Source organism: Rutidosis leptorrhynchoides, chromosome 7 (genome assembly GCF_046630445.1).
Source record: "Rutidosis leptorrhynchoides isolate AG116_Rl617_1_P2 chromosome 7, CSIRO_AGI_Rlap_v1, whole genome shotgun sequence".
Taxonomy (NCBI): domain Eukaryota; kingdom Viridiplantae; phylum Streptophyta; class Magnoliopsida; order Asterales; family Asteraceae; genus Rutidosis; species Rutidosis leptorrhynchoides.
The window spans coordinates 18,568,547-18,596,364 of NC_092339.1; the positions used below are offsets into that span (position 1 = coordinate 18,568,547).

The 27,818-nt window shown below is 35.0% G+C and overlaps 1 protein-coding gene, 2 non-coding genes and 1 pseudogene across 4 annotated transcripts; 2 read left to right on the forward strand and 2 right to left on the reverse strand.

Annotated features, from left to right (window-relative positions):
* Window positions 1-6,959: 6,959 nt before the first annotated feature.
* TRNAV-AAC (transfer RNA valine (anticodon AAC)) lies at window positions 6,960-7,033 on the reverse strand. The gene has a single exon. It is a non-coding gene; the product is annotated as a tRNA-Val (tRNA).
* Window positions 7,034-8,373: 1,340 nt separating this feature from the next.
* LOC139857312 (mitochondrial phosphate carrier protein 3, mitochondrial-like) lies at window positions 8,374-27,776 on the forward strand. Of its 2 annotated transcripts, XM_071846053.1 has the most exons (8): window positions 8,374-8,725; window positions 9,252-9,613; window positions 9,705-9,748; window positions 9,828-9,961; window positions 19,883-19,963; window positions 20,344-20,468; window positions 20,574-20,624; window positions 27,746-27,776. In XM_071846053.1, exons 1-7 carry the CDS (start codon window positions 8,432-8,434, stop codon window positions 20,611-20,613), a joined length of 1,080 nt encoding a protein of 359 aa, XP_071702154.1. In that variant the 5' UTR covers window positions 8,374-8,431; the 3' UTR covers window positions 20,614-20,624; window positions 27,746-27,776. The 2 variants fall into 2 exon arrangements, with proteins under 2 accessions (XP_071702154.1, XP_071702153.1); XM_071846052.1 differs by lacking the exon at window positions 27,746-27,776 and having other exon boundaries at window positions 20,574-20,802.
* Window positions 21,883-21,956, reverse strand: TRNAV-AAC (transfer RNA valine (anticodon AAC)). The gene has a single exon. It is a non-coding gene; the product is annotated as a tRNA-Val (tRNA).
* On the forward strand, window positions 22,461-27,759 carry LOC139858996 (mitochondrial phosphate carrier protein 3, mitochondrial-like; annotated as a pseudogene).
* Window positions 27,777-27,818: the final 42 nt, after the last annotated feature.

Sequence of the window (27,818 nt, forward strand, 5' to 3'; positions counted from 1 at the left end):
GATATTCATACATGATAATATCATGATAATATAATAATTTAAAATCTCATTTGATATTATAAACATTGGGTTAACAACATTTAACAAGATCGTTAACCTAAAGGTTTCAAAACAACACTTACATGTAACGACTAACGATGACTTAACGACTCAGTTAAAATGTATATACATGTAGTGTTTTAATATGTATTTATACACTTTTGAAAGACTTCAATACACTTATCAAAATACTTCTACTTAACAAAAATTCTTACAATTACATCCTCGTTCAGTTTCATCAACAATTCTACTCGTATGCACCCGTATTCGTACTCGTACAATACACAGCTTTTAGATGTATGTACTATTGGTATATACACTCCAATGATCAGCTCTTAGCAGCCCAATTGAGTCACCTAACACATGTGGGAACCATCATTTGGCAACTAGCATGAAATATCTCATAAAATTACAAAAATATGAGTAATCATTCATGACTTATTTACATGAAAACAAAATTACATATCCTTTATATCTAATCCATACACCAAAGACCAAAAACACCTACAAACACTTTCATTCTTCAATTTTCTTCATCTAATTGATCTCTCTCAAGTTCTATCTTCAAGTTCTAAGTGTTCTTCATAAATTCCAAAAGTTCTAGTTTCATAAAATCAAGAATACTTTCAAGTTTGCTAGCTCACTTCCAATCTTTTAAGGTGATCATCCAACCTCAAGAAATCTTTGTTTCTTACAGTAGGTTATCATTCTAATACAAGGTAATAATCATATTCAAACTTTGGTTCAATTTCTATAACTATAACAATCTTATTTCAAGTGATGATCTTACTTGAACTTGTTTTCGTGTCATGATTCTGCTTCAAGAACTTCGAGCCATCCAAGGATCCATTGAAGCTAGATCCATTTTTCTCTTTTCCAGTAGGTTTATCCAAGGAAATTAAGGTAGTAATGATGTTCATAACATCATTCGATTCATACATATAAAGCTATCTTATTCGAAGGTTTAAACTTGTAATCACTAGAACATAGTTTAGTTAATTCTAAACTTGTTCACAAACAAAAGTTAATCCTTCTAACTTGACTTTTAAAATCAACTAAACACATGTTCTATATCTATATGATATGCTAACTTAATGATTTAAAACCTGGAAACACGAAAAACACCGTAAAACCGGATTTACGCCGTCGTAGTAACACCGCGGGCTGTTTTGGGTTAGTTAATTAAAAACTATGATAAACTTTGATTTAAAAGTTGTTATTCTGAGAAAATGATTTTTATTATGAACATGAAACTATATCCAAAAATTATGGTTAAACTCAAAGTGGAAGTATGTTTTCTAAAATGGTCATCTAGACGTCGTTCTTTCGACTGAAATGACTACCTTTACAAAAACGACTTGTAACTTATTTTTCCGACTATAAACCTATACTTTTTCTGTTTAGATTCATAAAATAGAGTTCAATATGAAACCATAGCAATTTGATTCACTCAAAACGGATTTAAAATGAAGAAGTTATGGGTAAAACAAGATTGGATAATTTTTCTCATTTTAGCTACGTGAAAATTGGTAACAAATCTATTCCAACCATAACTTAATCAACTTGTATTGTATATTATGTAATCTTGAGATACCATAGACACGTATACAATGTTTTGACCTATCATGTCGACACATCTATATATATTTCGGAACAACCATAGACACTCTATATGTGAATGTTGGAGTTAGCTATACAGGGTTGAGGTTGATTCCAAAATATATATAGTTTGAGTTGTGATCAATACTGAGATACGTATACACTGGGTCGTGGATTGATTCAAGATAATATTTATCGATTTATTTCTGTACATCTAACTGTGGACAACTAGTTATAGGTTACTAACGAGGACAGCTGACTTAATAAACTTAAAACATCAAAATATATTAAAAGTGTTGTAAATATATTTTGAACATACTTTAATATATATGTATATATTGTTATAGGTTCGTGAATCAACAGTGGCCAAGTCTTACTTCCCGACGAAGTAAAAATCTGTGAAAGTGAGTTATAGTCCCACTTTTAAAATCTAATATTTTTGGGATGAGAATACATGCAGGTTTTATAAATGATTTACAAAATAGACACAAGTACGTGAAACTACATTCTATGGTTGAATTATCGAAATCGAATATGCCCCTTTTTATTAAGTCTGGTAATCTAAGAATTAGGGAACAGACACCCTAATTGACGCGAATCCTAAAGATAGATCTATTGGGCCTAACAAACCCCATCCAAAGTACCGGATGCTTTAGTACTTCGAAATTTATATCATATCCGAAGGGTGTCCCGGAATGATGGGGATATTCTTATATATGCATCTTGTTATTGTCGGTTACCAGGTGTTCACCATATGAATGATTTTTATCTCTATGTATGGGATGTGTATTGAAATATGAAATCTTGTGGTCTATTGTTACGATTTGATATATATAGGTTAAACCTATAACTCACCAACATTTTTGTTGACGTTTAAAGCATGTTTATTCTCAGGTGAATATTAAGAGCTTCCGCTGTTGCATACTAAAATAAGGACAAGATTTGGAGTTCATGTTTGTATGATATTGTGTAAAAACTGCATTCAAGAAACTGATTTCGATGTAACATATTTGTATTGTAAACCATTACGTAATGGTCGTGTGTAAACAGGATATTTTAGATTATCATTATTTGATAATCTACGTAAAGCTTTTTAAACCTTTATTTATGAAATAAAGGTTATGGTTTGTTTTAAAAATGAATGCAGTCTTTGAAAAACGTCTCATATAGAGGTCAAAACCTCGCAACGAAATCAATTAATATGGAACGTTTTTAATCAATAAGAACGGGACATTTCATTTAGGAGTGAGAATGATGGATCCGAAAACTTTTCTTTTATTGAGTGATTCTAATTCAGCTCGTATTGCTTCTTTCCATTGAGCCCAATCATGTCTATTTTGACATTCAACCATAGATGTTGGTTCTGGATCATCATCATTATTCATGATGTCATATGCAACATTAAATGAAAATTTCTCATCAAGATTTTTCATTTCATTTCGGTTCCATAATATTTTTGAATATGCATAATTGATTGCAATTTCTGTATTGACATCATCAATCTCCTCTGCAGTAGGAGTACTGATTTGTGGTTCTTCTTGAACACTTTCTTTTACTTCATTATCAGCTGATTTTCTTTTTCGAGGATTTTTATCCTTTGAACCAATTGGTCTTCCACGTTTCTGACGTGGCAAAGATTCATGAGTGACGTTATTGCCAGCTTTTGGAATTTCAATTCGAGCTGGAGTATTTACTGCTGGTATATATGATTTTGTCACCGTTTTTGTATCTGTAAATGCATCAGGCAATTGATTTGCAAGTTCTTGTATATGCATTATCTTTTGAACTTCTGTCTCGCATTCTTTTGTGCGAGGATCAAGATACTTTAATTGAGGTTCACACCATGAAACATCATTTTCTTTATTTTTCATTTCTCCCCCTAATCTAGGGAACAATGTTTCATTAAAATGACAATCAGCAAAACGTGCTGTAAAAACGTCACCTGTCATAGGTTCAATATACCTTAATATTGAAGATGTTTCATATCCAACATATATTCCCAACCTCCTTTGAGGACCCATTTTTGTACGTTGTGGTGTCGCAATTGGAACATACACTGCACAACCAAATGTTCTAAGATGGGAAATATTTGGCTCTTGACCAAAAGCAAGTTGTAGGGGGGAATATTTATGACTTGCACTTGGTCTGATGCGAATCAATGCAGCAGCATGTAAAATTGCATGACCCCATATAGATACAGGGAGTTTTGTTCTCATTATCAATGGTCTAGCGATTAACTGTAAACGTTTAATCAATGACTCGGCTAAACCATTTTGTGTATGCACATGAGCAACAGAATGTTCAACAACAATTCCTATAGACATGCAATAGTCATTAAATGCTTGAGATGTAAATTCACCAGCATTATCAAGTCTCACCCTTTTAATGGTGTAATCAGGAAAATGAGCTCTCAATTTAATAATTTGGGCAAGAAATTTTGCAAATGCCACATTACGGCTTGATAACAGACAAACATGAGACCATCTGCTAGATGCGTCTATTAGAACCATGAAATATCTAAATGGTCCACATGGTGGATGAATTGGTCCACATATATCACCTTGAATTCTTTCAAGAAACATTGGTGATTCTTTCTCAACCTTAAGTGGTGAGGGTCTAGTTATCAATTTTCCAAGAGAGCAAGATGTACATGGAACCATTGTATCATGATGGATTTTTCTATCCTTTAGTGGATGTCCATGAGTACATTCAATAATCCTTTTCATCATTGTTGATCCTGGATGGCCTAATCTGTTATGCCATAAACTGAATACACCAGGATCAATATATTTTTCGTTAACTACCATATGTATTTCTGGTACATTTATATGTGTATAATGTAATCCAGAACTAAGTCTTGGCAGTTTTTCAACCACATGACTCTTGTCAGTGATACTTAAATATTTCTCATTTTCTGTTGTCACTGACTGATAATCATACCCGTTAAGGTATATGTCGGAGAAACTCAATAAATTTCTGCTTGACTTGGGAGAAAATAAGGCATCATTTATTAAAAATTTTGTACCATTTGGTAGTATGAAATTTGCCTTTCCTATCCCTTTTATCAAGTTAGCAGGTCCTGATATTGTATGTATAGTTCCTTCCGTTGGTTTTAGATCAATAAAATATTTCTCGGATTTAAGTATAGTGTGTGTAGTTCCACTGTCTGCTATACAGAGATCTCCACCACTTGATTGATGTTGTATTCCAGCAAAATTCATATTGAACTTCATATATAAGAAATAAATAGTGAGTACATTAATATTACACAATATTTTAAACGCAAATAGATAGTACTGAAACATTTAGCAAACATAATGACAAAGACAGACGATATTAAATCGTTTATTTTTCAAAAGACACACAACTTAAACATTCAAGAAATCTTCATATAAATCAGATGGTTTCTCAGTGACTGTTGGATCAATATTATCCACAAAATTTACTTCCTTTTCTTTACCTTTCAGCGAATCCTGATACATCTTAACAAGATGTTTAGATGTTCGGCAAGTATTAGCCCAGTGGCCCATTCTACCACATCTGTAGCAAGATTCTTCAGAATTTTTAGAAGAATTTTCTTCAACATCTTGTTTAATGGGCTTGTTTTGTGGTTGATATTTATATTTTCGTGGATTACTATTTCTTTGACCACCACGGCCACGACCACGACCACGTCCACACCCATTACCATTACCATAAGGATGGTTTCTACCATAGTTATGGCTTTTGGCATGATGATGGTGATGGTTATTATAACCACGACCTTGCCCGCGTCCTTGTCCCTGTTTATAATTATTTGCAGTATTTGCTTCAGGGATTGCAAGTGTACCAGTAGGACGGGATTGCTGATTTTTCATTAATAGCTCATCATTTTGCTCTGCAACTAAGAGATATGAATTAAGTTCAGGATATGTTTTGAACTTTAGCATTCTCAAATTTCTTTGCACTGTGATGTTTGCAGCATTCATTGTGGAGAAAGTTTTCTCCATCATGTCTGCATCACTAATTTCATGTCCACAGAATTTAAGTTGTGAACATGTATTATACAGAGCTGAGCTGTATTCATTTACTTTCTTAAAGTCTTGGAACCTTAATGTTCTCCATTGTTCCATTGCAGCTGGAAGTAAAATTTCTTTTTGATTATTGAATCTGCTTTTGAGACCTTCCCATAAAACATGGGGATCTTCTACAGTCACATAATTATTTTGTAAGCATTCATCAATATGTTGATGAATAAAGCAACATGCCGTAGCTTGTTCTTTTTCAGAACAAGTGTTGTTTTCATTTATGGTTTCAAGAATGCCCATTGATTTAAGATGCATTTTTACTTTTATAACCCATGGCATGTAGTTGTTTCCAGTTGATTCTAAAGGAGTAAATTTAAGTTTTTCCAGATTCGACATTTTCTATTATCAAAAATTAAAACAAACATCATGATAAATTAGAGTCAATTTATATTCATAAGTATATAAACATTAAACATAAATTTAATATAACATAAATGATAAGTAGGTGATAGTGTCGACCATGTGTAAGCAATCATAAATAAATGTTATATAACAAAAATATAAATATTAGTAAACATAAATAAAAATTTGGCGACAGTGTCGACCATATATTTTTTCAGGTGGTATAACCGACCTATATCATTCTGGTGGTATAACCGACCATATATCATTTTGGTGGTATAACCGACCATATATCATTTTGGTGGTATAACCGACCATATATCATTTTGGTGGCAGAGCCAACCATATTTAGTATTAAGATCTTCGTGCTGATAACGTGTTATAATTCAGTAGGCTTATAACTACCTTTAGTGGTTTGATTCTTGATGTTATAATTCAGTAGGCTTATAACTACCTTTAGTGGTTTGATTCTTGATGTTATAATTCAGTAGGCTTATAACTACCTTTAGTGATTTGATTCTTGATTTAGAATACTAATAATGAAGTGTAAGAACAAAGATGATAATGGAGAGAAAGAAAGAAACACTTTGTAAGTGTGAGAAATGGTGCAAGTTTAATGCTTGCATTCATGAGTATTTATAGCCTAAAATCTCAATATAAAAATACATACTTTGTGTACCAAAATTGACTATATGTATACACCAAAATTGACTATCCATATCTATATTATTATTATTATTATAACATATCAATAGTTATCAAATTCAGTTAAAACTAACCATTTATATGTGTATGTATATGTTTTTTTTAACGACTATCTTTTCCTTGTACTGTAAGTAATGAAGTATTATTGCGGGTTTGACCCTCGGCGTACTTTTACCTTTTGATTTAACGTGAATGACAAAAAAATTTTGCCTTCGCCCGGGTTCGAACCGGAGACCTTCAGTGTGTTAGACTGACGTTATAACCAACTACACCACGAAACCTTTGATGTAATTTTTGATATTAACTGTTATTTATAATATTAACTTTTAATAAACGACGGAGTATTAACTTTTAATAGTCAAATAAACGTATTGACCACCCAATTGTTGTTAAGCAAGTTAGAAAACAGAAAGTTCTACTACCTTTCAATAATAATAGACCATCCATCTAAAAAAATATTGTATTTTAATTTCGAGTCAACAAAATTTTATATTTTTTGAATAAGTCTACAGGTTGAATATTGATTGTTCACTTTCTCATACATTATTAATTCAATTTAATATAATAATTAATAATTAAAATTAATGACAGTATTAAAAAATGACATGAATTTTGAGAGGTCGTAATTTATTTAATTGTATGCCGTAAACAAGTACACTAAATGAATATGATTTTCTTTGTTCAAGCTATCATTAAAAAAATTGCACTTTTATTACTCAAATGTAGACGGTCTAACTTGATTATACACTTATTATTTCGAACTTTTTCCCCAACATCCCAAGATATTTGCTATTTAGGTTTGAACATAAATTTTTTTATTAATTATATTGGTAGTTAATGCAAATTCTTTAAATCTATAGCATTTGACTATAGCTTTTTCATAAATATTTATTTGATTAAAAAACCTAAATGCATGTATTCAAAGGATTACAAATTTCACTTCTTCATCAGCGAAAGACACCCCTCTAAACTCCATTAAGTTCCGCTCGAGCTCCTACATGTTCTCTAGTGAATACCTCCATTTTTTTCCTTTAATTTTTAAAATTTTAACTGTCATAAAATAATTTGATTATCATCATCTTATGGGTACATTTAAATTTTTAGTAAGCATGCTCTAACAAATTTGAAGTTTTTAAATAATTAATAGAAATTAACTAAATAAATTATTTATGTTCAGTTTTAATCAAACAAAAAAAAAGAAAGATACAATACATATTTGCTGATGATTGAACCATAACTCAATAAAATACTCGTCGGTTAATCCTTATAAAGATACCATAACTCAATATATGTAGCTAAAATCATTACGGAGTATTTAAACGGAGTATTTAATAATTTAATAAGTCCTAAATCATAAATTAACTACACAAATTACATATCTCCATATCATATCATGGCTTACGTCAAGGTCAATAATTCAAAGTTCCAGTCTAACGGTTGGCTGCTGATATTTACGTGTTTTCTTTCCATTTCCCAACCTTATTTTACCATAATACCCTTCAACAACCACTTATTTCTATTACACTACATGTAAATAAATACAGATTCAGGGGTAAAAGTTATTCAAAAAACCTATATACATACAAGTTCGATTCAAAGTCCGCCAAAACATTTACAAAAGTCAACCTTACCAAATCAAAATCATTGAAGCAAATTGGAACAAATCAATAACAGAAATCATGGAGAGCTCACGGAAATCGATGATTCCGAGCTTTCTATACTCTTCTTCGATAAAAAATGGATTCAATGCCGAAGCAAATAATCGAAATTTGTTTGATTCATTGTCGTTTTTAGATTCAGAAACAAGGTCAGTTGAAAAAAGAGGTTTTGTTGTACAGGCTCCGAGTGAACCCGGTAAGATTCAGATGTTTTCACCGGCGTATTATGCGGCGTGTACGATTGGCGGTACTTTGGCTTGTGGGATTACTCATACGGCTGTTACTCCACTTGATGTTGTTAAATGTAATATGCAGGTTCGTTACTTAATCCCAATACTCGTTTAATTTGATTCTAGACTTTTTTTTTTTTTTTTTTTTTTTGTGCTGGTGATCTCTCGTTTATACATCAAATTGAATGTCGTGTGACTGTCATTTTTTTTAGCTCCGGTGGTCCATTAATTTTACAAATGTTGCCTTGGTCCTTCTGTCTAATTCTCCGTTAAAATGTTCGTTAAGTGTCATCATGAGATGTCGTTTAAGATGAGTTAAATGTCATAAAACAAGATCCTATGTTAATCATGTGATGACACTTAACGGAAATTTTAATGGAAAATAGACGGAGGGACCACCAAAGCAACATTTGCAAAATTAAGGGACCACCGTTGCAAAAAAAATAACAGAAACGCCGCATGCAATTTGATGTATAAAGAGGGACAACTGGGCTAAAAAGGCTAAATAATACTACTAAAAATTTATAAATAAATAAATGATACTAATAATTAAAAGAACAAATTCTGGACTAATCATTTTAAAATAACATATGTATGTATGTATTCTGTAGATTGATCCTGCAAAGTACAAAAGTATTTCTTCAGGTTTTGGAGTATTGTTAAAGGAGCAAGGAATAAAAGGATTTTATAAAGGTTGGGCGCCAACCTTTTTGGGTTATAGCGTACAGGGGGCTTCAAAGTACGGTTTTTACGAGTATTTCAAGAAAAAATACTCTGATATTGCTGGCCCTGAGTATGCAACCAAGTATAAAACTTTGATTTACCTTGCTGGTTCTGCATCAGCCGAAATCATCGCTGATGTGGCACTTTGTCCTTTTGAGGCGGTTAAGGTTCGTGTCCAAACACAGCCTGGATTTGCTAAAGGTTTGTCCGATGGCCTTCCGAAAATCGTCAAAGCTGAAGGCGTTGCAGGGTATGAACACTATATCGTTTAACATCGATATGAAATAACTGTCCTTTTTCTTAAATAATTATTTATTATTAATATTAATATTATCTTGCAGGTTATACAAGGGCTTAACTCCTCTATGGGGACGACAAATTCCATGTGAGTTAATAATTGTTGAATTTTAGTGTAGAGGAGTATAAGTTGCTAAGGGATACTTTATTAATTTTTTATATTATAGATACTATGATGAAGTTTGCATCTTTTGAGACGATTGTGGAGATGATGTACGCGCATATTATTCCAACACCGAAAGAGAAATGTAGCAAAAATTTTCAGCTTGGAGTGAGCTTTGCTGGTGGTTACGTGGCGGGAATATTCTGTTGGGAAAGTTAATCTGATGAGTCAAAGTATTTTGCAGATTTTAGAGTCTGATGATGTTAGAGTCTGAGGAGCAGATGATGTTAGAGTCTGAAGTTTTCAAAAGTCAACTGCCGAATGATTTCTTGTTGATAAAGCCATTTGAAGATTCTGGAAGATCTCTTTTATATTTAGAAGATATATGATGATGCGTTTTTGTGTTTATCTTCCAGAATTAATCTCCTTAAGTTTAGCTTTGATCCTTGTATATCTTTTCCTATTTTGTAGAGTAGTTTGTTAAGAAACCAAATCTGGAAGATTTGGTTCTTCTAGTATAAATACACGTTTATGTTTGCAGTTTTCATACATATCAAAAACACGATTGTGCTTAATATATTATTGGTTTTCTTCTAATTCGTGTTCTCTTAATTTTCTGCACTTTAATTCCTATTGTTTGTGTGAAATTAAGAGTCTGGAGTTCATAGTTGAATTACTGTGAACTAATAACTGGTATCAGAGCGGGTAAGGTGTAAATCCGTCAAAGGTAATCTTTAAAACGATCTATTTTTCATCTTTGAAGAAATCAAGATGTCTACCAGTACAATTGTTACTCCAGTCATGGCTGGAAAAGGTGTGCCGATTTTTGATGGCACAGACTTTGCAACATGGAAGCTAAAAGTTCTATGGTTTCTTGGATCTGTTCATGAAGATGCAGAAACTGTCCTTACCACAGGACCCATTACACCAGGTCAAATGGTCGATGCTGTTCCTGGATCAGATACTGTTGCTGCACAACCTGCTTATTTTCGTTCAACTCCAAGAGAAAGATGGACAGAAGCAGAAGCTATAAAGTTTAAGCTTGACAGCAAAATAAGAAGTATTATTGGTAATGCTGTCACTGTTCCTATTCTCAGGAAAATTAGTCATGCCAAGACTGCTAAAGCTATGTGGGATCTTTTACTTAATGATTATGAAGGAGTCACAGTTGTTAAGACTCAAAAGAGAAAGAATCTGATCAGATGCTATGAAAACTTTGCTGCTGAGCCTAAAGAATCCTTAAGTGATCTCCACTCAAGGTTTCAGGTTTTGATAAATGATCTTGAAAGTGTTGGTATAGAAAAGACACAACAAGTTTTGTGTCAAAAGTTCATTGAATTACTACCTTCAAACTTTGAATCGGTTATTACTTCTATGGTAATAAGTGAGAAGATTGAAGGGTATGAGCTAAGTGAGTTGTTTGGTATTCTATCAAATTTTGAAGAAACACAGTTGAAGAACAAGATCAATGTTAAGAAGGTTGCTAAAGATCCAGAGGCAGCTTTGGTGGCTACTACAAAGAAGAACAAACAGTTGTTCTCCAGTTACTCTAGTAAGGTTGAATCTGAGGATGATGAAACTTCTGATGATAGTGAATCTGAAGAAGATGAGGAAGATGATGATCTGGAGGCCCAGATAGCTCTTTTGGCTCAGAGAGTTGAGCAAAGAAAGTTTGGTTTTAAGAAGGGTAAAGGTAAGAGTTCATTTGATCCAAAGAAAGCTAAGTGTTTCAAGTGTGGTAAGATAGGGCATATAGCTGCTGATTGCTGGTCTAAGGTTGAAGGAGGTTCAGATTCCTACAAGTCTGTTGACAAAGCAAGAAAGTACAAGTTGAAGTACAAGAAATTAAAGAATGAAGCTGAGAAGGCAAAGGGTAAAGAACAGGAGAAGGCTTTGTATACTGAAACATGGGAGGATGAAGATTCATCATCAGATGATGAGGAAGACAAGTGTTTTATGGCTTTAACTGAAATGGTTGGTGGATCCAGTAATTTTGAAGAGGATCTGAAGGCTATTGAGAAGATGGATATGGATAGTTCTTGTAATAAAATTTCTGCCTATAAGGTACAAAACTTTGTGAACTATTTTGATAATGAAAAAGTGAGAATGTTTCAGTACTTGTTGCTTGACTTTAAGTGGTGTTTAGAAGACATTGATAGGTTAAGAACACAAATCTTTGATCTTAAACAGTCAATTATGGAAAAAGATGCTGAAATTAAAGGATTAAAATCGTGTGAGGCTGAATTAGACACTTATAAAATGGCATATGCTGAAGAAACTAAAAGATTAAATACAGAATTAGGAAGATCAATTAAAAGGTCAAAACATTATGAGTCAATTTGTAGATCTTGGTGTGTATCTTCTAAAAAGAATTCTGATGCTATTGCCAAACAAATTCCAGATGATGTTAAGGCTATATTAGGTGAAAACTACATATTAGACAATAATGTGGAAGCTGATCCTAATAGATTTAAACCTGATATTTTACCAGATACTTTTGTAAAGTTTGATGGTGATAAAAAGATTTTGACAAATGCTTTTGTAAAATCATTAGATCCTGTTGAGCCTTTAGACATCATTGTACTTGAGAGCAGAGATCCTTTAGAGTCTGAAATTTTGTTACCATCAGACTCTAACTGGTCAGAAAGTAAAAGTCAATCAGAGTCTGAACTTGAGAAATCTTCAGACTCTAACAGTTTAGATTTGAAAATTAAAAGTGAATGTTCTGACCAGGAGTCTATCACCCATGAGTCAAGTTGCAAGGACATATCTGATTTATCTTCTGTTACTAGTACCAGTCCAGATTCTAAAAGGTCAAAAAGAAAGTCAAAGTCCAAACAGACTAAGACTATTCGAAAACTTAAAAAGGAAATTTCAAAACTTAATAATGTAATCAAAAGTAAAGAGAAATCTCCTGTTAAGAGTACATGTTGTCTTCCAAAGAGAATTGAAAAGTGTTGGAAACCCAAAGTCTGTGAAAGTGAAAGTGTTTTGAAATCTGTTAAAGACAAGTTGATCTGGATTGGTAACAAAGCTTTTGTATGGAGAGTAAAAGATTCTCCTATTGAACCCACTGAAAAGTGGGTTCCCTCCAAGAATTAATTGTGTAGTTGTTTGTGTCTTGTGTAGCAGGGTAGTAAGTGGTATCTGGATAGTGGCTGCTCAAGACATATGACTGGATGCAAAGAACATCTTGTAGAGTTTGTAGAAGAGAAGGGTCCTCCTGTGAGATATGGTGATAATTCTGTTGCAAAGACAGTTGGTTATGGTACTGTGAAAGCTGGTAGTGTTACTTTGATGAAAGTTGCCTTAGTTGAAGGGTTGATGCATAATCTGCTAAGTGTTAGTCAAATTGCTGATGAAGACTGTGAAATAAGAATCAGAAAGAAAGCTGGTATTATTTATGATCCAAAAGGTAGGCCAACACTTGTGGCCTGGAGACATCAGAATGTGTATGTATTGGATCTGAATTCTGTTAATTCTGGTATTGAGACATGTTTGTATTCTCAGACTGTAAATGAGCTAAATTGGCTGTGGCATAAAAGACTTTCTCATCTTAATTTTAAGAATATAAATGAGCTGTCTAAGAAGAAATTGGTGAGAGGTCTTCCACAGCAACCCTTTAAGAAAGATAAGCCATGTTCTGCTTGTATTATGGGTAAACAAACCAAAACCAAGTTTCCTTCAAAAACCCTGGCTACCATTTGTGATCCACTTCACATGCTTCATATGGATCTGTTTGGTCCAATGAATACTAGTAGTTTGGGTGGAAAAAGGTATACTCTTGTGATTGTTGATGAGTATTCCAGATTTACTTGGGTTATTTTCTTGGCTGCAAAGAGTGATGCTCCTGAAGAAATCATCAGGTTGATCAAAAGAGAGCAGGTTCAAAAGGGTATTCTTGTTAAACAGTTAAGAAGTGATCATGGTACTGAGTTCAAAAATGTTACTTTAATTGATTTTTGTGAAGAATCTGGAATTGGTCAAAACTTCTCTGCTGTAAGAACTCCTCAACAGAATGGAGTTGCTGAAAGAAGAAATAGAACCCTTATTGAAGCAGCTAGAACTATGCTATGTCAATCGAATGTAGCTTTAAGGTTCTGGGCTGAAGCTGTAAACACAGCATGTTACACTCAAAATAGGTCACTGATTGTGAAGAAACATGGTAAAACTCCTTATGAGTTATATCACAAAAAGGTGCCTACTATTCATTATTTTCAAGTTTTTGGGTGTAAGTGCTACATTTTAAATCAAAGAGATCAGCTTGATAAGATGAAGCCAAAGTCTGATGAAGGTATTTTTATGGGATATTCTTCTGTATCTAAAGCTTATAGAGTTTACAATCAGAGGAGAATGAAGATTGAAGAATCTATCAATGTTTCTTTTGATGAAAGCTCCTTAGAAATGGATCAATCATCCAATTCTGAGAATTCTGCACTTGAAGAAATGTCTAAGTTAATTTCAGAGAACATTGTTCAGACTCTGGATTCAGAGTCTGAGTCTGATGAACAGTGGTCAGACTCTAAAAATATTATTGCTGAAGGTGTTCATACAGAAGAATCTACACAAGAAGAAGAGATTGTTGTTAATCAAGAGAGTGGCCAATCATCAGATACCACCTCAGATCCCATTGTACCTATCAGAAGATCTTCAAGAAGCATAGTTCATCCAAAGCATCTTGATGATTATGTTGTGGATACTACAGGGTTACCCAAGACTAGTTCTTCTAATCAGGCTGCTGTGTCTGAATCTGCCATAGCTAATTTCTGTTTGTTTTCAAGTTTTCTTTCACTTATTGAGCCTAAGAAGATTGATGAGGCACTAGGTGATGATGACTGGAATGAGGCTATGACTGAAGAACTTACAGAGTTTGAAAGGAATGAAGTATGGGAATTGGTTCCAAAGCCTGATGATAAAACTATCATTGGCACAAAATGGGTATTCAGGAACAAGGTGGATAAAGATGGTATTGTTATCAGAAATAAGGCAAGGTTGGTTGCTCAAGGGTACAGGCAAGAAGAAGGGATAGATTATGATGAGACTTTTGCTCCTGTGGCTAGAATTGAAGCTATCAGATTGTTTTTGTCTCATGCTGCTCACAAAGGGATTAAGGTATCTCAAATGGATGTGAAGAGTGCTTTCTTGAATGGAGTTTTGCAAGAAGAGGTGTATGTGAAACAACCTCCTGGTTATGTAAGTAAGAAATTTCCAAAACATGTTTACAAATTGAAAAAGGCATTGTATGGTCTGAAGCAAGCTCCAAGAGCCTGGTATGATACCTTGTCAACATTTCTTCTAGAAAATAATTTTTCCAGAGGAGCTATTGACAAGACTTTGTTTGTCAAAAAGGACAAAGGTGATGTGCTACTTGTTCAAATTTATGTAGATGACATTATATTTGGGTCTACTAATCCTAACTTGGGAAAATGGTTTTCTGATATTATGTCAAAAGAGTATAGAATGAGTAATTTGTGTACATTAAACTATTTTCTTGGGTTGCAAATAAAACAAAGTTCTGAGGGTATTTTTATAAACCAGAGTAACTATATTGCTAACATGTTAGACAAATATGGTTTCAAAAATTGTTCTTCTATAAGAACACCAATGAGCATTTCTGAAAAACTTGATAAGGATGAGTCTGGTAAACCCACTTGTCAATCAACCTATAGAGGTTTGATTGGATCTTTGTTATACTTAACTGCAAGTAGACCTGATATAATGTTTGCTACATGTCTTTGTGCACGTTACCAATCTGACCCTAAGGAGTCTCATTACAAAGCTGTGAAAAGGATTTTTAGGTACTTAAAAGGTACCCCTAACCTGGGTCTTTGGTATCCCAAAGACTCAGGGTTTGATCTAATTGGTTACACAGATGCAGACTATGCAGGTTGCAAGTTAGACAGGAAAAGCACTTCTGGTGGATGTCAATTGTTAGGTGGAAAACTGGTTAGCTGGTCTAGTAAGAAGCAAAACTCTGTTGCTACGTCTACAGCAGAAGCTGAATATGTTGCTGCAGGAAGCTGCTGTGCTCAATTACTTTGGATGCAACATCAACTTTTGGATTTTGGGTTGACATTGTCCAACACTCCAATCATGTGTGACAATGAGAGTGCAATTGCTATTACTGAGAATCCAGTGTTTCACTCAAGAACAAAGCATATTGAAATCAGACATCATTTTATAAGGGATTGTGTTGAAAAGGGCAAAGTGTATTTGAAGCATATTGGTACAAAGGATCAATTGGCAGATATTTTTACTAAGGCACTTAATGAAGAAAGGCATTTTTATCTTCTTGGACAACTTGGAATGTTAAATCCATCTAGTGAAATGTTGTCTAGTGATGACTCTTCCGGAGTCTGATGTTTTAATGAGTCTGGATGAGGTAATGCTATTTCAGAGTCTGAGATGGTGTGACTCTGGTGTATTTTTGATGTAATTTTGTGTAAATTATTTTCTATCTTGAGTCAAATAAAGTTTTTTTTCTTGTTCTGTTTTAGGTAAGTTTATTTTTCTTTATTCTATTTCTTATAATAAAAGGGTCAAAACTGTAACTTTTTGAGGAGGTAAATGGTAAAATTTTTGGCGGTGTCAGAATTATTTAATAGGGTTTAAATTTTAAATTTTTTTTGTCAAATCAGTCGATCATCTCAAAACCCTCATCTGTTTTTCGAAATTCTCTTGCGATTACAATGGCGAACATGAAATTCATCCCTTTTGTTCTGGAACCAACTGAAAGGATGCATCGAGCAAAGGATTTTAGAGGTAATAAGGAGGTACAGGTATCGGTGAACAATAGGGTAGCTTGTGGTAGAATTCCAGAAGGGTTTGCTAATGAGGGATATGAGGAATTGATGCTGTTTATGAGGAATCATCCTTTGAAGGATGCCTTCTTTAAGACAACGGTGATGTATCCTGAGATGCTGGCTGAGTTCTGGTACACTTGTAATGGGAACAGAGAAGCAAGGTCAATTACTGGTACTTACAGGAATGGTAACAACACCTTAACAATTACTGAAAATCATTTAAGGGCTGCTTTAAACCTTCCTTTTAATGAGAATTTTGTTCGAACAGCAGCAAAATCTGCTGTACGAAATTGTTTTAACCTAGTTGGTCAGCCCTTAACCAATTCTAGTGTCAAAATCAGTATGTTCAGTCCAAGGTGGATGTTTCTATTGTCAAATATAATCAGAAGTTTGAGTTTTAAATGTGGGAGTCTAACTGAAATAAATGATTTTGAGGCTCATATTTTTGATGCCATGGTAACAGGGAGAAATATAGACTTTGCACGTCTGTATTTTAATGAACTCTTAGTGCTTACTGAAAAACCTTTAAGAGATCACAATGTGCCATTCATAAGATTTATGAGTCTAATGTTTGAACAAGCAATGACACCAATTTTGTACAATGGTTTGCAAACTTTTAATGTCTATGAGTACAGGTATTTACCTGAATGCAGTGTCAAAATGTTTCATAGGCACATTGTTGATGGTCAAGAAGTCCCTCTTACAGCTGCTATGATGCATTGGGTCAATTTGGGCCGTGCAGACCAACCTGCAGATCCTGAGCAATCAGAATCTGAAGGGGCATCTTCTTCAGGATCTGAGCAATCAGAATCTGAAGAAGGTCACAACAATGGTCAACAACATTCAACAGAATCTGAACATTCAGTTTCTACCCCCCCAATTACTCCACCCCATATTGTCAATCAAACAGAGCAGGCTGAAGATATGGTTGAAGAAACACCACTTCAATCTAACCCATCTTCACCCACTGCTACTGAGCAAATATCTTCATCAAACAACCTTATGAACTCACCAGTTCATACAGAGAATACCACCATACTTGAACCCTTAGATGATTCAGCACCTGTGAATTCACCATTACAATTCACTAGGCAAGATGGTGCTAGTACTGTTTCTTCACCTCTGCTAGAGGTTGTTGCAAGCAGTGCTTTGACCTTAACCAAACCTGATAGGTTAGTTAACTTGGATACCCACATTACAGTTACTGATGCAACCCCCTCAGTTAACTTACAAACAGAGGTCCCAATCCTGGACTCATCAAACCAAATTCAACAACCTACTGAAATGGCCAAACCTACTTCTACCTCAGACTTAAGTCTGTCACTACCTTTCCAGAGCATGTCATCCTTACACACTCTTGCACAGGCTGCCAATGCCACACTCATGTCACAGGGTGTGGTACAGGCCTCAACACCTTCTTTATCCAAGGATTGCTTTTCTTCACAACAGGAAAGTCATGAGGATATACCAACCATACCCACATCTATTGACACTGCAGGTCAGACTGGGGCACCAGTTGAATTGGTTGGCTTGAATAAGGCTTTGACTAATTTGACTAAGAAGTTTGATGACAAACTATCTGTTGTGCAGTCTGATCTTTCTAAAAACTTTAATAATAATTTTGTTTCAAAATCAGAGTTGATGGAGGTGAGGAGGTTGGTTGGGGAGTTGCAGGGTGGTGCTGGTAATTCAAATTCTGTGGTGATGTTTAATGACAGGTTGGATGTATTGGAAAAGAAAGTTGATGGGGTAGAAAGTTGTTTTACAGGGTTTGCTTCTGATTTGGTTACTTTAAAAAATCAACAAGCTGAAATCTGGGAAATCATATCTTCTCTTCAGGTGGATGATGTCAAAAAGGGGGAGAAAAGAAAGAGAGTTGATGATGCAGAGGTTGCTGGTGATAAGAATAAGAGAGCTGCTGTTGAGGGGGAGAATCAAATTGAGGGGGAGCACATTGTTGTTGATGAGGTTGTGGTTTCAGAAAATGTGGTTGAGAATGTTACTGTTGGTGATGAAATTGTTGCTGGTAGTGTTAAGGATAAGGGTAAAAATGTTGCAGCTGTTGGTGAGATGATTGCAGAATCTGCTGGTGATATTTCTGAAAATCCTGCGGTCTTGAATGATCTGAGAGCTAAGTTGAATAAAAGGTTTAGATTTAGAAGGTATGAAGGAGAAGTGTTGAAGGTTGAAATTGATAGGACTGAGTATGATGGAGTGTGTTTGTTTCTGACTTTATCTCATGCTTCTGATAAAAGATTAAGGGTGAAGTTGAATCAAATATTGAGGTTAGGATTTTGTGAATGGAGAGGAATTGCATTTGGTTTGAGAGGTTGTGAAGGTGACAGGGTGATTTTAAGTGAGGTGTTTAAGAGGATTTTTATGTTTGTGCATCTGGTGTTTGAAGAAGGGTTTATTAGTTTGAAGGATTATGAAGTTTTCTGTGAAGCCTTTAATTTGAGAAAGAAAGAAAGAAGGGTCAAGAGGATAGTTGATACATATGCTGTTCCTGAACATATGGAGTTTATAGATGATTTTTATGTTGAGTATTTGGATGCATTGCTGGTTAAAACTTCTAATGGAAGGAGAATGTTGATTAGAGTGGATCAGTTTGAGGATGCTAATATTGAGCTGCTATTAAGTTTGATGACAAGGTGTGAATCTCTGCAGACCTTACCTTTTCGAAGAAAGTTGTTAATGCACTTGTACAGCAAGATCAGTATGATGAAGAAGATCTCACACATGAAGCATAAGTGCAAGCTGATTGAAAGAGAGGTCAAGAAGTTGATGGGTTAGTAGCTTGAATTGTTTTGACATCATCAGATAGGGGGAGATTGTTGGGAAAGTTAATCTGATGAGTCAAAGTATTTTGCAGATTTTAGAGTCTGATGATGTTAGAGTCTGAGGAGCAGATGATGTTAGAGTCTGAAGTTTTCAAAAGTCAACTGCCGAATGATTTCTTGTTGATAAAGCCATTTGAAGATTCTGGAAGATCTCTTTTATATTTAGAAGATATATGATGATGCGTTTTTGTGTTTATCTTCCAGAATTAATCTCCTTAAGTTTAGCTTTGATCCTTGTATATCTTTTCCTATTTTGTAGAGTAGTTTGTTAAGAAACCAAATCTGGAAGATTTGGTTCTTCTAGTATAAATACACGTTTATGTTTGCAGTTTTCATACATATCAAAAACACGATTGTGCTTAATATATTATTGGTTTTCTTCTAATTCGTGTTCTCTTAATTTTCTGCACTTTAATTCCTATTGTTTGTGTGAAATTAAGAGTCTGGAGTTCATAGTTGAATTACTGTGAACTAATATATTCTGTGCCGTTGTTTCTCATCCGGCTGATAATTTGGTGTCTTTCCTTAACAACGCGCCGGGAGCTACCGTTGGAGATGTAAGTATATTCATGTTGATCATTACTGTATTTCCAACATATCAACAATGGTGATTATTAGAGTTGGCAATCTTTATCCATTTAACTGTGTTTGGGTCATGTCTGATCTCAAATGGGTCAAAGAGGCATAATGAAATAAAGTGAAAAGAAAACTTGTCAAATTGGTTCAAACTAGTTATGTTCCTAATTATTATTCATTAATTAAATTTCCTAAAAGTATTTTGCTCAGATATTAAGGTAAAAATACTAAAAAGAGTGTTTGGGTCAACCCAACCCGTTCCAACCCAATTTGACCCTACAGAACATCTTTAACGGCTACTCATAAACATCTGCCCTGTTTACATGTAAGATTCACAACATGTATGACACTTGTATTGCAGGCTGTCAACAAGCTAGGTTTGTGGGGTCTCAGCACTCGTGGTCTGCCTCTACGTATCTTTATGGTTGGAACTCTTACAGGAGTACAATGGGGTATCTATGACGCTTTCAAAGTTTTTGTTGGGCTGTAAGTAATCTACTCTTACAAATCACATTCCGAATCTATATTTTATTAAAATTTAGTCAATGAAAGTCAAAGATTTTGCTGACTTAATTTCGGTTACGTCTTTAGGCCAACTACTGGTGGTGCTCCTCCTGCTGCTGCAAAGTAAACAACTAGGCTCGCCGATATAAAGCGATCTTGTATCTTAAAGAGAGCAAAGAACGATCTACATTCATTACGTAAAAAATATTTAGGATTTTGGAAAATAAGCACCATTTGTAACTGTAGCAAGTATTAGTGCACCTTTTGTATTTCAGATATTCTTTTGCTGATGGATTTTGGAATATGTTGTTGATGAGATTGTTTTGAAAATTCATGAATTTAATCCCTGATTTGGCTTTGAAGTGAAAAACAGTGTAAAATGTGAAAGCCAAACTTTATAAAGAAATCATTTGTATGCTATATACATGGAAGTGCAAAAGAGTCCATATAACTATATAGCTAGTTATTAGAAGAAATGAAGTTGATCATCTCACCGGCCATGGTTCATGGTTGTTTGATTAGTTATATAGGTTCTAGCAATTGTGTCGCTACATTTTCCAAATGAAATGGACAACATCTGAGAGCCCTTTGAGTTTTTGATCCTAGATTCGTTACTGCTTGGTTGACCACACTTTTATGAGCCATGTTCAATAAATAAAAGTAGGCCTTTTATATATGAAATTTTTTCATATATAATAATAATAATAATAATAATAATAATAATAATAATAAGCTCAATAACACTAAAAAAACGTCGTAAGTACTAGCATTATTAATCAAATTAACAGTTGTAGAATACATAATATCAAATCATATGAACCTAGGTATGTAATGTTGGGCTATATTTTTCGGACCCTTTTGGATATTGGGCCATGTGCCATTGCACCCTTGCACGCCCCAATATATGCTCATGTGGTTGACTATGCCCTTGTCGGCATGAGAGTCACCTTTATACACAGTGGCGAAACTTGAACCCGACTACAGAGGGGGTAAATTAGTGCTAGGAGGGTAAAGACTAAAAAAAAAAAAAAAAAAAAAAATAGGAGGGTAAAGACTAAAAAAAAAAAAAAAAAAAAAAAAAAAAAAAAAAAAAAAAAAAAAAACTTATTTTAGTGTAATTATTTTTTCGAAAAAGCCACGTCATGAAGGATACAGCAAAAGTAAGCCTACCAAATTACATGATCTTGTTCTGATTATAAGTACTACTCCAAATAAACAATGTTAAACGATTTTATCATATGATATTTAGGTAACGAATGAAACTCTACAATGATAAGTTGATAACAATAGAAATTCAATTCATCTAAAGTTTAGATTGGACAAAAAAATTCAATTCATCTAAAGTTTAGATTGGACAAAAAATAACTAGTAGTATAAAATGCTGAACTATTGTTACTGGCTTCGCCCGGGTTCGAACCGGAGACCTTCAGTGTGTTAGACTGACGTGATAACCAACTACACCACGAAACCTTTGATGTTCATTTCGATATTAATGTTTATTTATATTATTTTCAACATATTAATACTCCTATAAATTTCACCATATTTGAATTAGTTATATTAGTCAAACAGACGTGTTGACCACCCAATTTGACACTTGTTAAGCAAGTTAGAAAACAGAAAGTTCTACTACCTTTCAAAAATATTACACCATCTTAGTAAGTAAATACACAAATTACAAATTGTGTATTTAATAATAATAATCTAAAGTTCCAGTCTAACGGTTGGTTCTTGGTTGCTGATATTGTGTGTTTCTTTATAATTTTCCAACCTTTAATTTACCACAATGCCCTTCAATTGCCACTAATCTGTATCACACCACATGTAATTAAATACAAATTCAGGGGTAAAAGGTAATCAAAAACCTACATACATGCACAAGTTCGATTCAAAGTCCGCCAAAACTTTTACAAAAGTCAATCTCACCAAATTAAAATCATTGAAGCAAATTGAAACAAATCAATGACGGAAATCATGGAGAGCTCACCGAAATCGATGATTCCAAGCTTTCTATACTCTTCTTCGATAAAAAAATGGATTCAACGTCGAGCATTTGATGCCGAATAAGCGGATTTTGTTTGATTTATTGCCGCTTTTAGATTCGGAAACAAGGTCTGTTGAGAAAAGAGGTTTTGTTGTGCAGGCTCCGAGTGAACCCGGTAAGATTGAAATGTTTTCGCCCGCGTATTATGCGGCGTGTACGGTGGGTGGTTCTTTGGCTTGTGGGATCACTCATACGGCTGTTACTCCACTTGATGTTGTTAAATGTAACATGCAGGTTCGTTAGTTAATCTCAATACATGTTTTATTCAAAATACTAATAAACAATTTTCTAACAACGGTTTCGTAAGAATGTCGTTAACATGCACAAGTGTATTGTATACAGTGGTTAATATATATTTTTGGTGGCGGTTATTCAAATGTACAAGATATTTTTGTATATATATAAATATATAAATGAAAATTATAAGAACCGGCCTAGACTAATCATTTTAAAAGCACAACAACAGTAACCGGATAAGATTTTCCATGTCCAGACTATTTGGGTAAGGGGAGTACTTACTCAAACGTATATTTTAAAAGCACAACAACGGTAAACGGATAAGATTTTTTTATGTCCAAACTATTCAGGTAAGGGGAGGGTAACTGGAGTACTTACTCAAACGTATATTTTAAAAGCACAACAACGGTAAATCGATATGTTTTCAGTGTGGTGAACTCATGACCTCAACCACTAGGCTATATTGCAATGGACAATAACGTTTTCTCTTAACTTGCTAATGTGCTTACATGTTATCATAAATTATAGGTAATGTATACTTAGCCTCATTTTTTTTGGGTAATGGGTTTTACCCGGTAAATATTATTTCAAAAAATAACAAATACAAATAAGAACAACGACCACAAGCGCGCCTTGCGGCCCCTCAAACAACCACAAAACAAGCTAGAACCTACACAACAAGACTAGCAAAACACAATAAAAACCTACGACACACCTAGAACGAGACATGGACCACTGAAGACTTCCAACTACAACCAACCCGATTTCATCGGGGCCGTAGGCTTAGATGTATTTTTCTCAGCCATAAACGTGGCCGTTTCCTCTTCGTCAGTTTCTATATCGCTCAGCTCATCCACTAGGTTATTATTAAACGGCCCAAATGAATTCTGAACCTTCACTTGCTTGCCATCAATAGCATCATCTTTCTTTGTACCACTTGGGCCTGCCTTATTAGTTTGTTGTTTCAAACCCGGTTTTAAAACCGGCCTGTAAACCAACTTTGGTTTTTGTTTGGCCATCGTAAACCCTTCGCCTTTATCCTTGTTATTACCCGCATTTACCCCTTTTTTCTTACGTTTATAGACTTGCTGGAACCCATCTTCTAGAACAGCAATAGTTTCTGGTTCCTTGGGAACAACATTCTTCGGGCATTGTGTGTCAATATGCCCAAACAACTTACAGCCATCACAACGTGGAGGCCTCCATTCATATTCCACCTTGACCATATCACATGTCTTCACAAGACCATTCTCATCAGGTGTAGCAACCTTAATATTTTCTTTCAAAGCCGAATTTGCAGACACCTCAATAAGAGCTCTAGCATAATTAGGACGCCCCCACGCCTCAGAACACATAGTGCACGTGTAACTATCCAACATCATAGGACGTCCTATCGTTGAAGCAATCCTACTCAATCCATCTTCTGTGAACCCTGTTAAAGGCACATCATAAAGCTTGACCCAAATCGGGACCTTATTCAATTCCTCTTTCGTTAATGAGACATCAGGAGTCCACTTGTTAAGAATTATGGGAATAGTTCTAATGGTCCATGGACCACTTTCTAGCACATCAATCATCCCTTTTTTTGTCATAAACTTGAAAAAATAGAATCCCTTAGAATTCATCATTATGCGTTCGATTCCAAATTTCTTCCAAGCATTTAACACATAATTTTGGACAACAGGAAAAGCAACTCGTTTACCCAAAAAGTAACCATATAGAGTATTCTCATACCTTTTAACAGCCTCTTGGACAGAAGACAATGGTAGTATCACATCGACATCACCATCACTTACTACAGGTTCTATGTAACGAAAATTTACTTTTCGTTTTGCCTCTTCTCCATAAGCCATGTCTAAGTATGATGAAGGAACATTTGTTGTCACAGATGGTACCCCTTGCTCCTCCACCTTAGTATCATCATTCCCATTAGCCATGTCCAAATGTGATGGAGGAACATTTGTAGTAACTGCTGGCACCCCTCGCTCATCACAATCTACGTGCACATCACCCTTATGCAGGTTCTTTGTCCCTTCCTGTACGGGAGTGACATCCTTTACTTCATCATCAACCTTAAGCTCCGTCTCCCCTTCAGATGATTCGGTTGCAGCATGGACACTATTATGGTCCTCCTTATCTTGCATACGATCATTAGTGTCCTTGCCCTCATGAACAGAATCGACCTCCTGTGTTTCAATGGTATCCTCCTGTGACCAGGAGTCTGAACCCTCTCCCTCCTTAGATTCACCTACCTTTGGATCCCTTTCCTTCGAAAGCTCATCAAGAGCTTCCCTAATTTTCCGATTGCGCAAAACCCTACCCGGCGTCGTCGCCGGAATTTTCTTCTTGTTCTTGCCACCCATCACGCCGTTTGCCGGATCAAGACAGAAGAAAACATAAAATCGGCGAGACAGGGGTTAATCAAGACCACCGGCTAGATGCCGGTGGCCGGAGGAAAGGAGAGAGGAGCAACTTTCAATATAATAATTCAATAATACCTGTAGATCTAAAAAAAGAAATCACGCCTGTAGATCTAAAATTATATGTATATATGTATGTATAGCACTCACGCTTGTGTGAATTAACGAATTAATTGAAGAACGGAGAAGAAGAAATAATAGGGATTGGTTACCGGAAAATAATAGGAAGACGGTGGAGCTGTGTAAATGGAGAGAGAAAAAAAATTAATCCTTAGCCTCATTAGAGTACAAAGTTTTTTTTTTATAAGAAAAAAAAAGACGTGGCTTACAAGAAAGCTTTCATCAATTTTTATCATTGTGTATGCTCTTACTCTGATCTGTAAATATATTTTCACTGCATTTTGTAAACTGCATTCTGGTTTTCTACAAATTCCAATGTTATCAATCAAAATAACATCAATACACCTCTCTGTTACAAGCAAGAATGTTGAACACATAAGGACTCCTATTCTTACTGTATTATATATGTATGTATATATGCATTTTGCAGATTGATCCTGCAAAGTACAAAAGCATTTCTTCAGGTTTTGGTGTATTGCTAAAGGAGCAAGGAATAAAAGGATTCTATAAAGGTTGGGCGCCAACCTTATTTGGTTATAGCGTACAAGGGGCCTCAAAGTTAGGTTTCTACGAGTATTTCAAGAAAAAGTTCTCTGATATTGTTGGTCCTCGAGTATGCAACTAAGTATAAAACTTTGATTTACCTTGCTGGTTCTGCATCAGCAGAAATCATCGCTGATGTCGCACTTTGTCCTTTTGAGGCGGTTAAGGTTCGTGTCCAAACACAACCTGGATTTGCCAAGGGTTTGTCAGATGGCCTTCCGAAGATTATCAAAGCTGAAGGCGTTGCAGGGTATCACCACTATATCGTGTAACATGGATATGATATAAAATAATTGCCTTTTTCTCTTAAATTCTTACACACGTCGGTGATTTTAGTGTCATCTAACAATCATTTTAGGTAATTGCGATTTACTTGAGAGCGAGAGTTATCTACTAATACTCATTAACGGGTTTGCAGAGTGTGAAATGCACGCCCGTAAGAGTTTTACTAGATACTGTACTGGAAATAGGCGGGGTCAAGGGGGTCGCGCCCCCTTGCGAAGTTAAAGGGGCATGCCCTTGCAAGGTCCAATGGGCAGCGCCCCTGGTTGGGGTCACGTTCCCAAGTGAGCGGGCGGGGGTCGAGGGGAAGCCGCTCCTAAATACTTTTGGTACTATAAAGTACACTTAAGAAATGCTTTCAATAGATTTTCCCTGCGAAAAGTCACATTGTTTGGATTAATGGGTTTTCCCGCCAAAACGAAGGGTTACACCCTTTCATATTGCAACCGACTTTAACAGCTTTGCCCTAATGTTGTTGCTTTCATTCTTAAAAAAAACACATTTTCTTTATATTCCGGATTTGAATCATCAAGCCTATATTCAAATCATTGTTCTTGTCTTATCCCAATTGAGATGAATCCAGGGCTTGTAGGGTCGAATACTTAGTTGAGAAATATTTCACGATTCAAGAACCAATCGGATTATTAATTTCATACCCTGTTTTCTAACAATATATAGTATCACGCAGGCTATACAAGGGCTTAACTCCTCTATGGGGACGACAAATTCCATGTGAGTTAACAATTGTTTAATTTTGTGATTGGCGTATGTAGCAAGTGTTGAAAAGTATAAGTTGCTAAGGAATACTTTAATTTTCAGATACCATGATGCAGTTTGCATCTTTTGAGACAATAGTGGAGATGACGTACACGCATATCATTCCAACACCGAAAGAGAAATGTAGCAAAAATTTTCAGCTTGGAGTGAGCTTTGCTGGCGGTTACGTGGCGGGAATATTCTGTGCCGTTGTTTCTCATCCGGCTGATAATTTGGTGTCCTTCCTCAACAACGCGCCGGGTGCAACTGTTGGAGATGTAAGTATATTCATGTTGATCATTACTGTATTTCTGACAATAGTGATTAAAAGATCCATTTTTAAGTGTGAGTGGGTCATTCCAGTTATGTCTGATCTTAAATGGGTCAAAGGGGTATAATGAAATGAGCTGAACTGAAAAGAAAACTAGTTAAACTGTTATGTTTCTAATTTAAATAAATTAAATCACTATAAGTATTTTACTCGGATATCAAGATAAATACACTAAAAAGAGTGTTTGGGTCAACCAAACCCGTTTCAATCCGTACTAACACCCATTTTGACCCAACATGTTTGACACCCGTATTGCAGGCTGTCAACAAGCTAGGTTTGTGGGGTCTGAGCACTCGTGGTCTGCCTCTACGTATTTTTATGATTGGAACTCTTACAGGATTACAATGGGGTATCTATGACGCTTTCAAAGTTTTTGTTGGGCTGTAAGATCTACTCTTACGAAACACATTCTGAATCATATTTTTCTAGAATTTAGTCAATGAAAGTCAAAGAATTTTCTGACTTACTTTTGGTTACATCTTTAGGCCAACTACTGGTGGTACTCCTGCTGCTGCTGCAAAGAATGATCTTGTATCTTAAAGAGAGCAAAGAACGATATGCATTTATTACATAAAACGTATTTGGGATTGTGATGCTTA

Excerpts from the sequence above, each read along its gene's own strand:
- LOC139857312 (XM_071846053.1), top strand. The coding sequence starts at position 8,432 with ATGGAGAGCTCACGGAAATCGATGATTCCGAGCTTTCTATACTCTTCT. Across the intron at positions 19,964-20,343 it reads CGGGAGCTACCGTTGGAGAT|GCTGTCAACAAGCTAGGTTT; the intron begins GTAAGTATATTC and ends CTTGTATTGCAG. Across the intron at positions 20,469-20,573 it reads TTCAAAGTTTTTGTTGGGCT|GCCAACTACTGGTGGTGCTC; the intron begins GTAAGTAATCTA and ends TTACGTCTTTAG.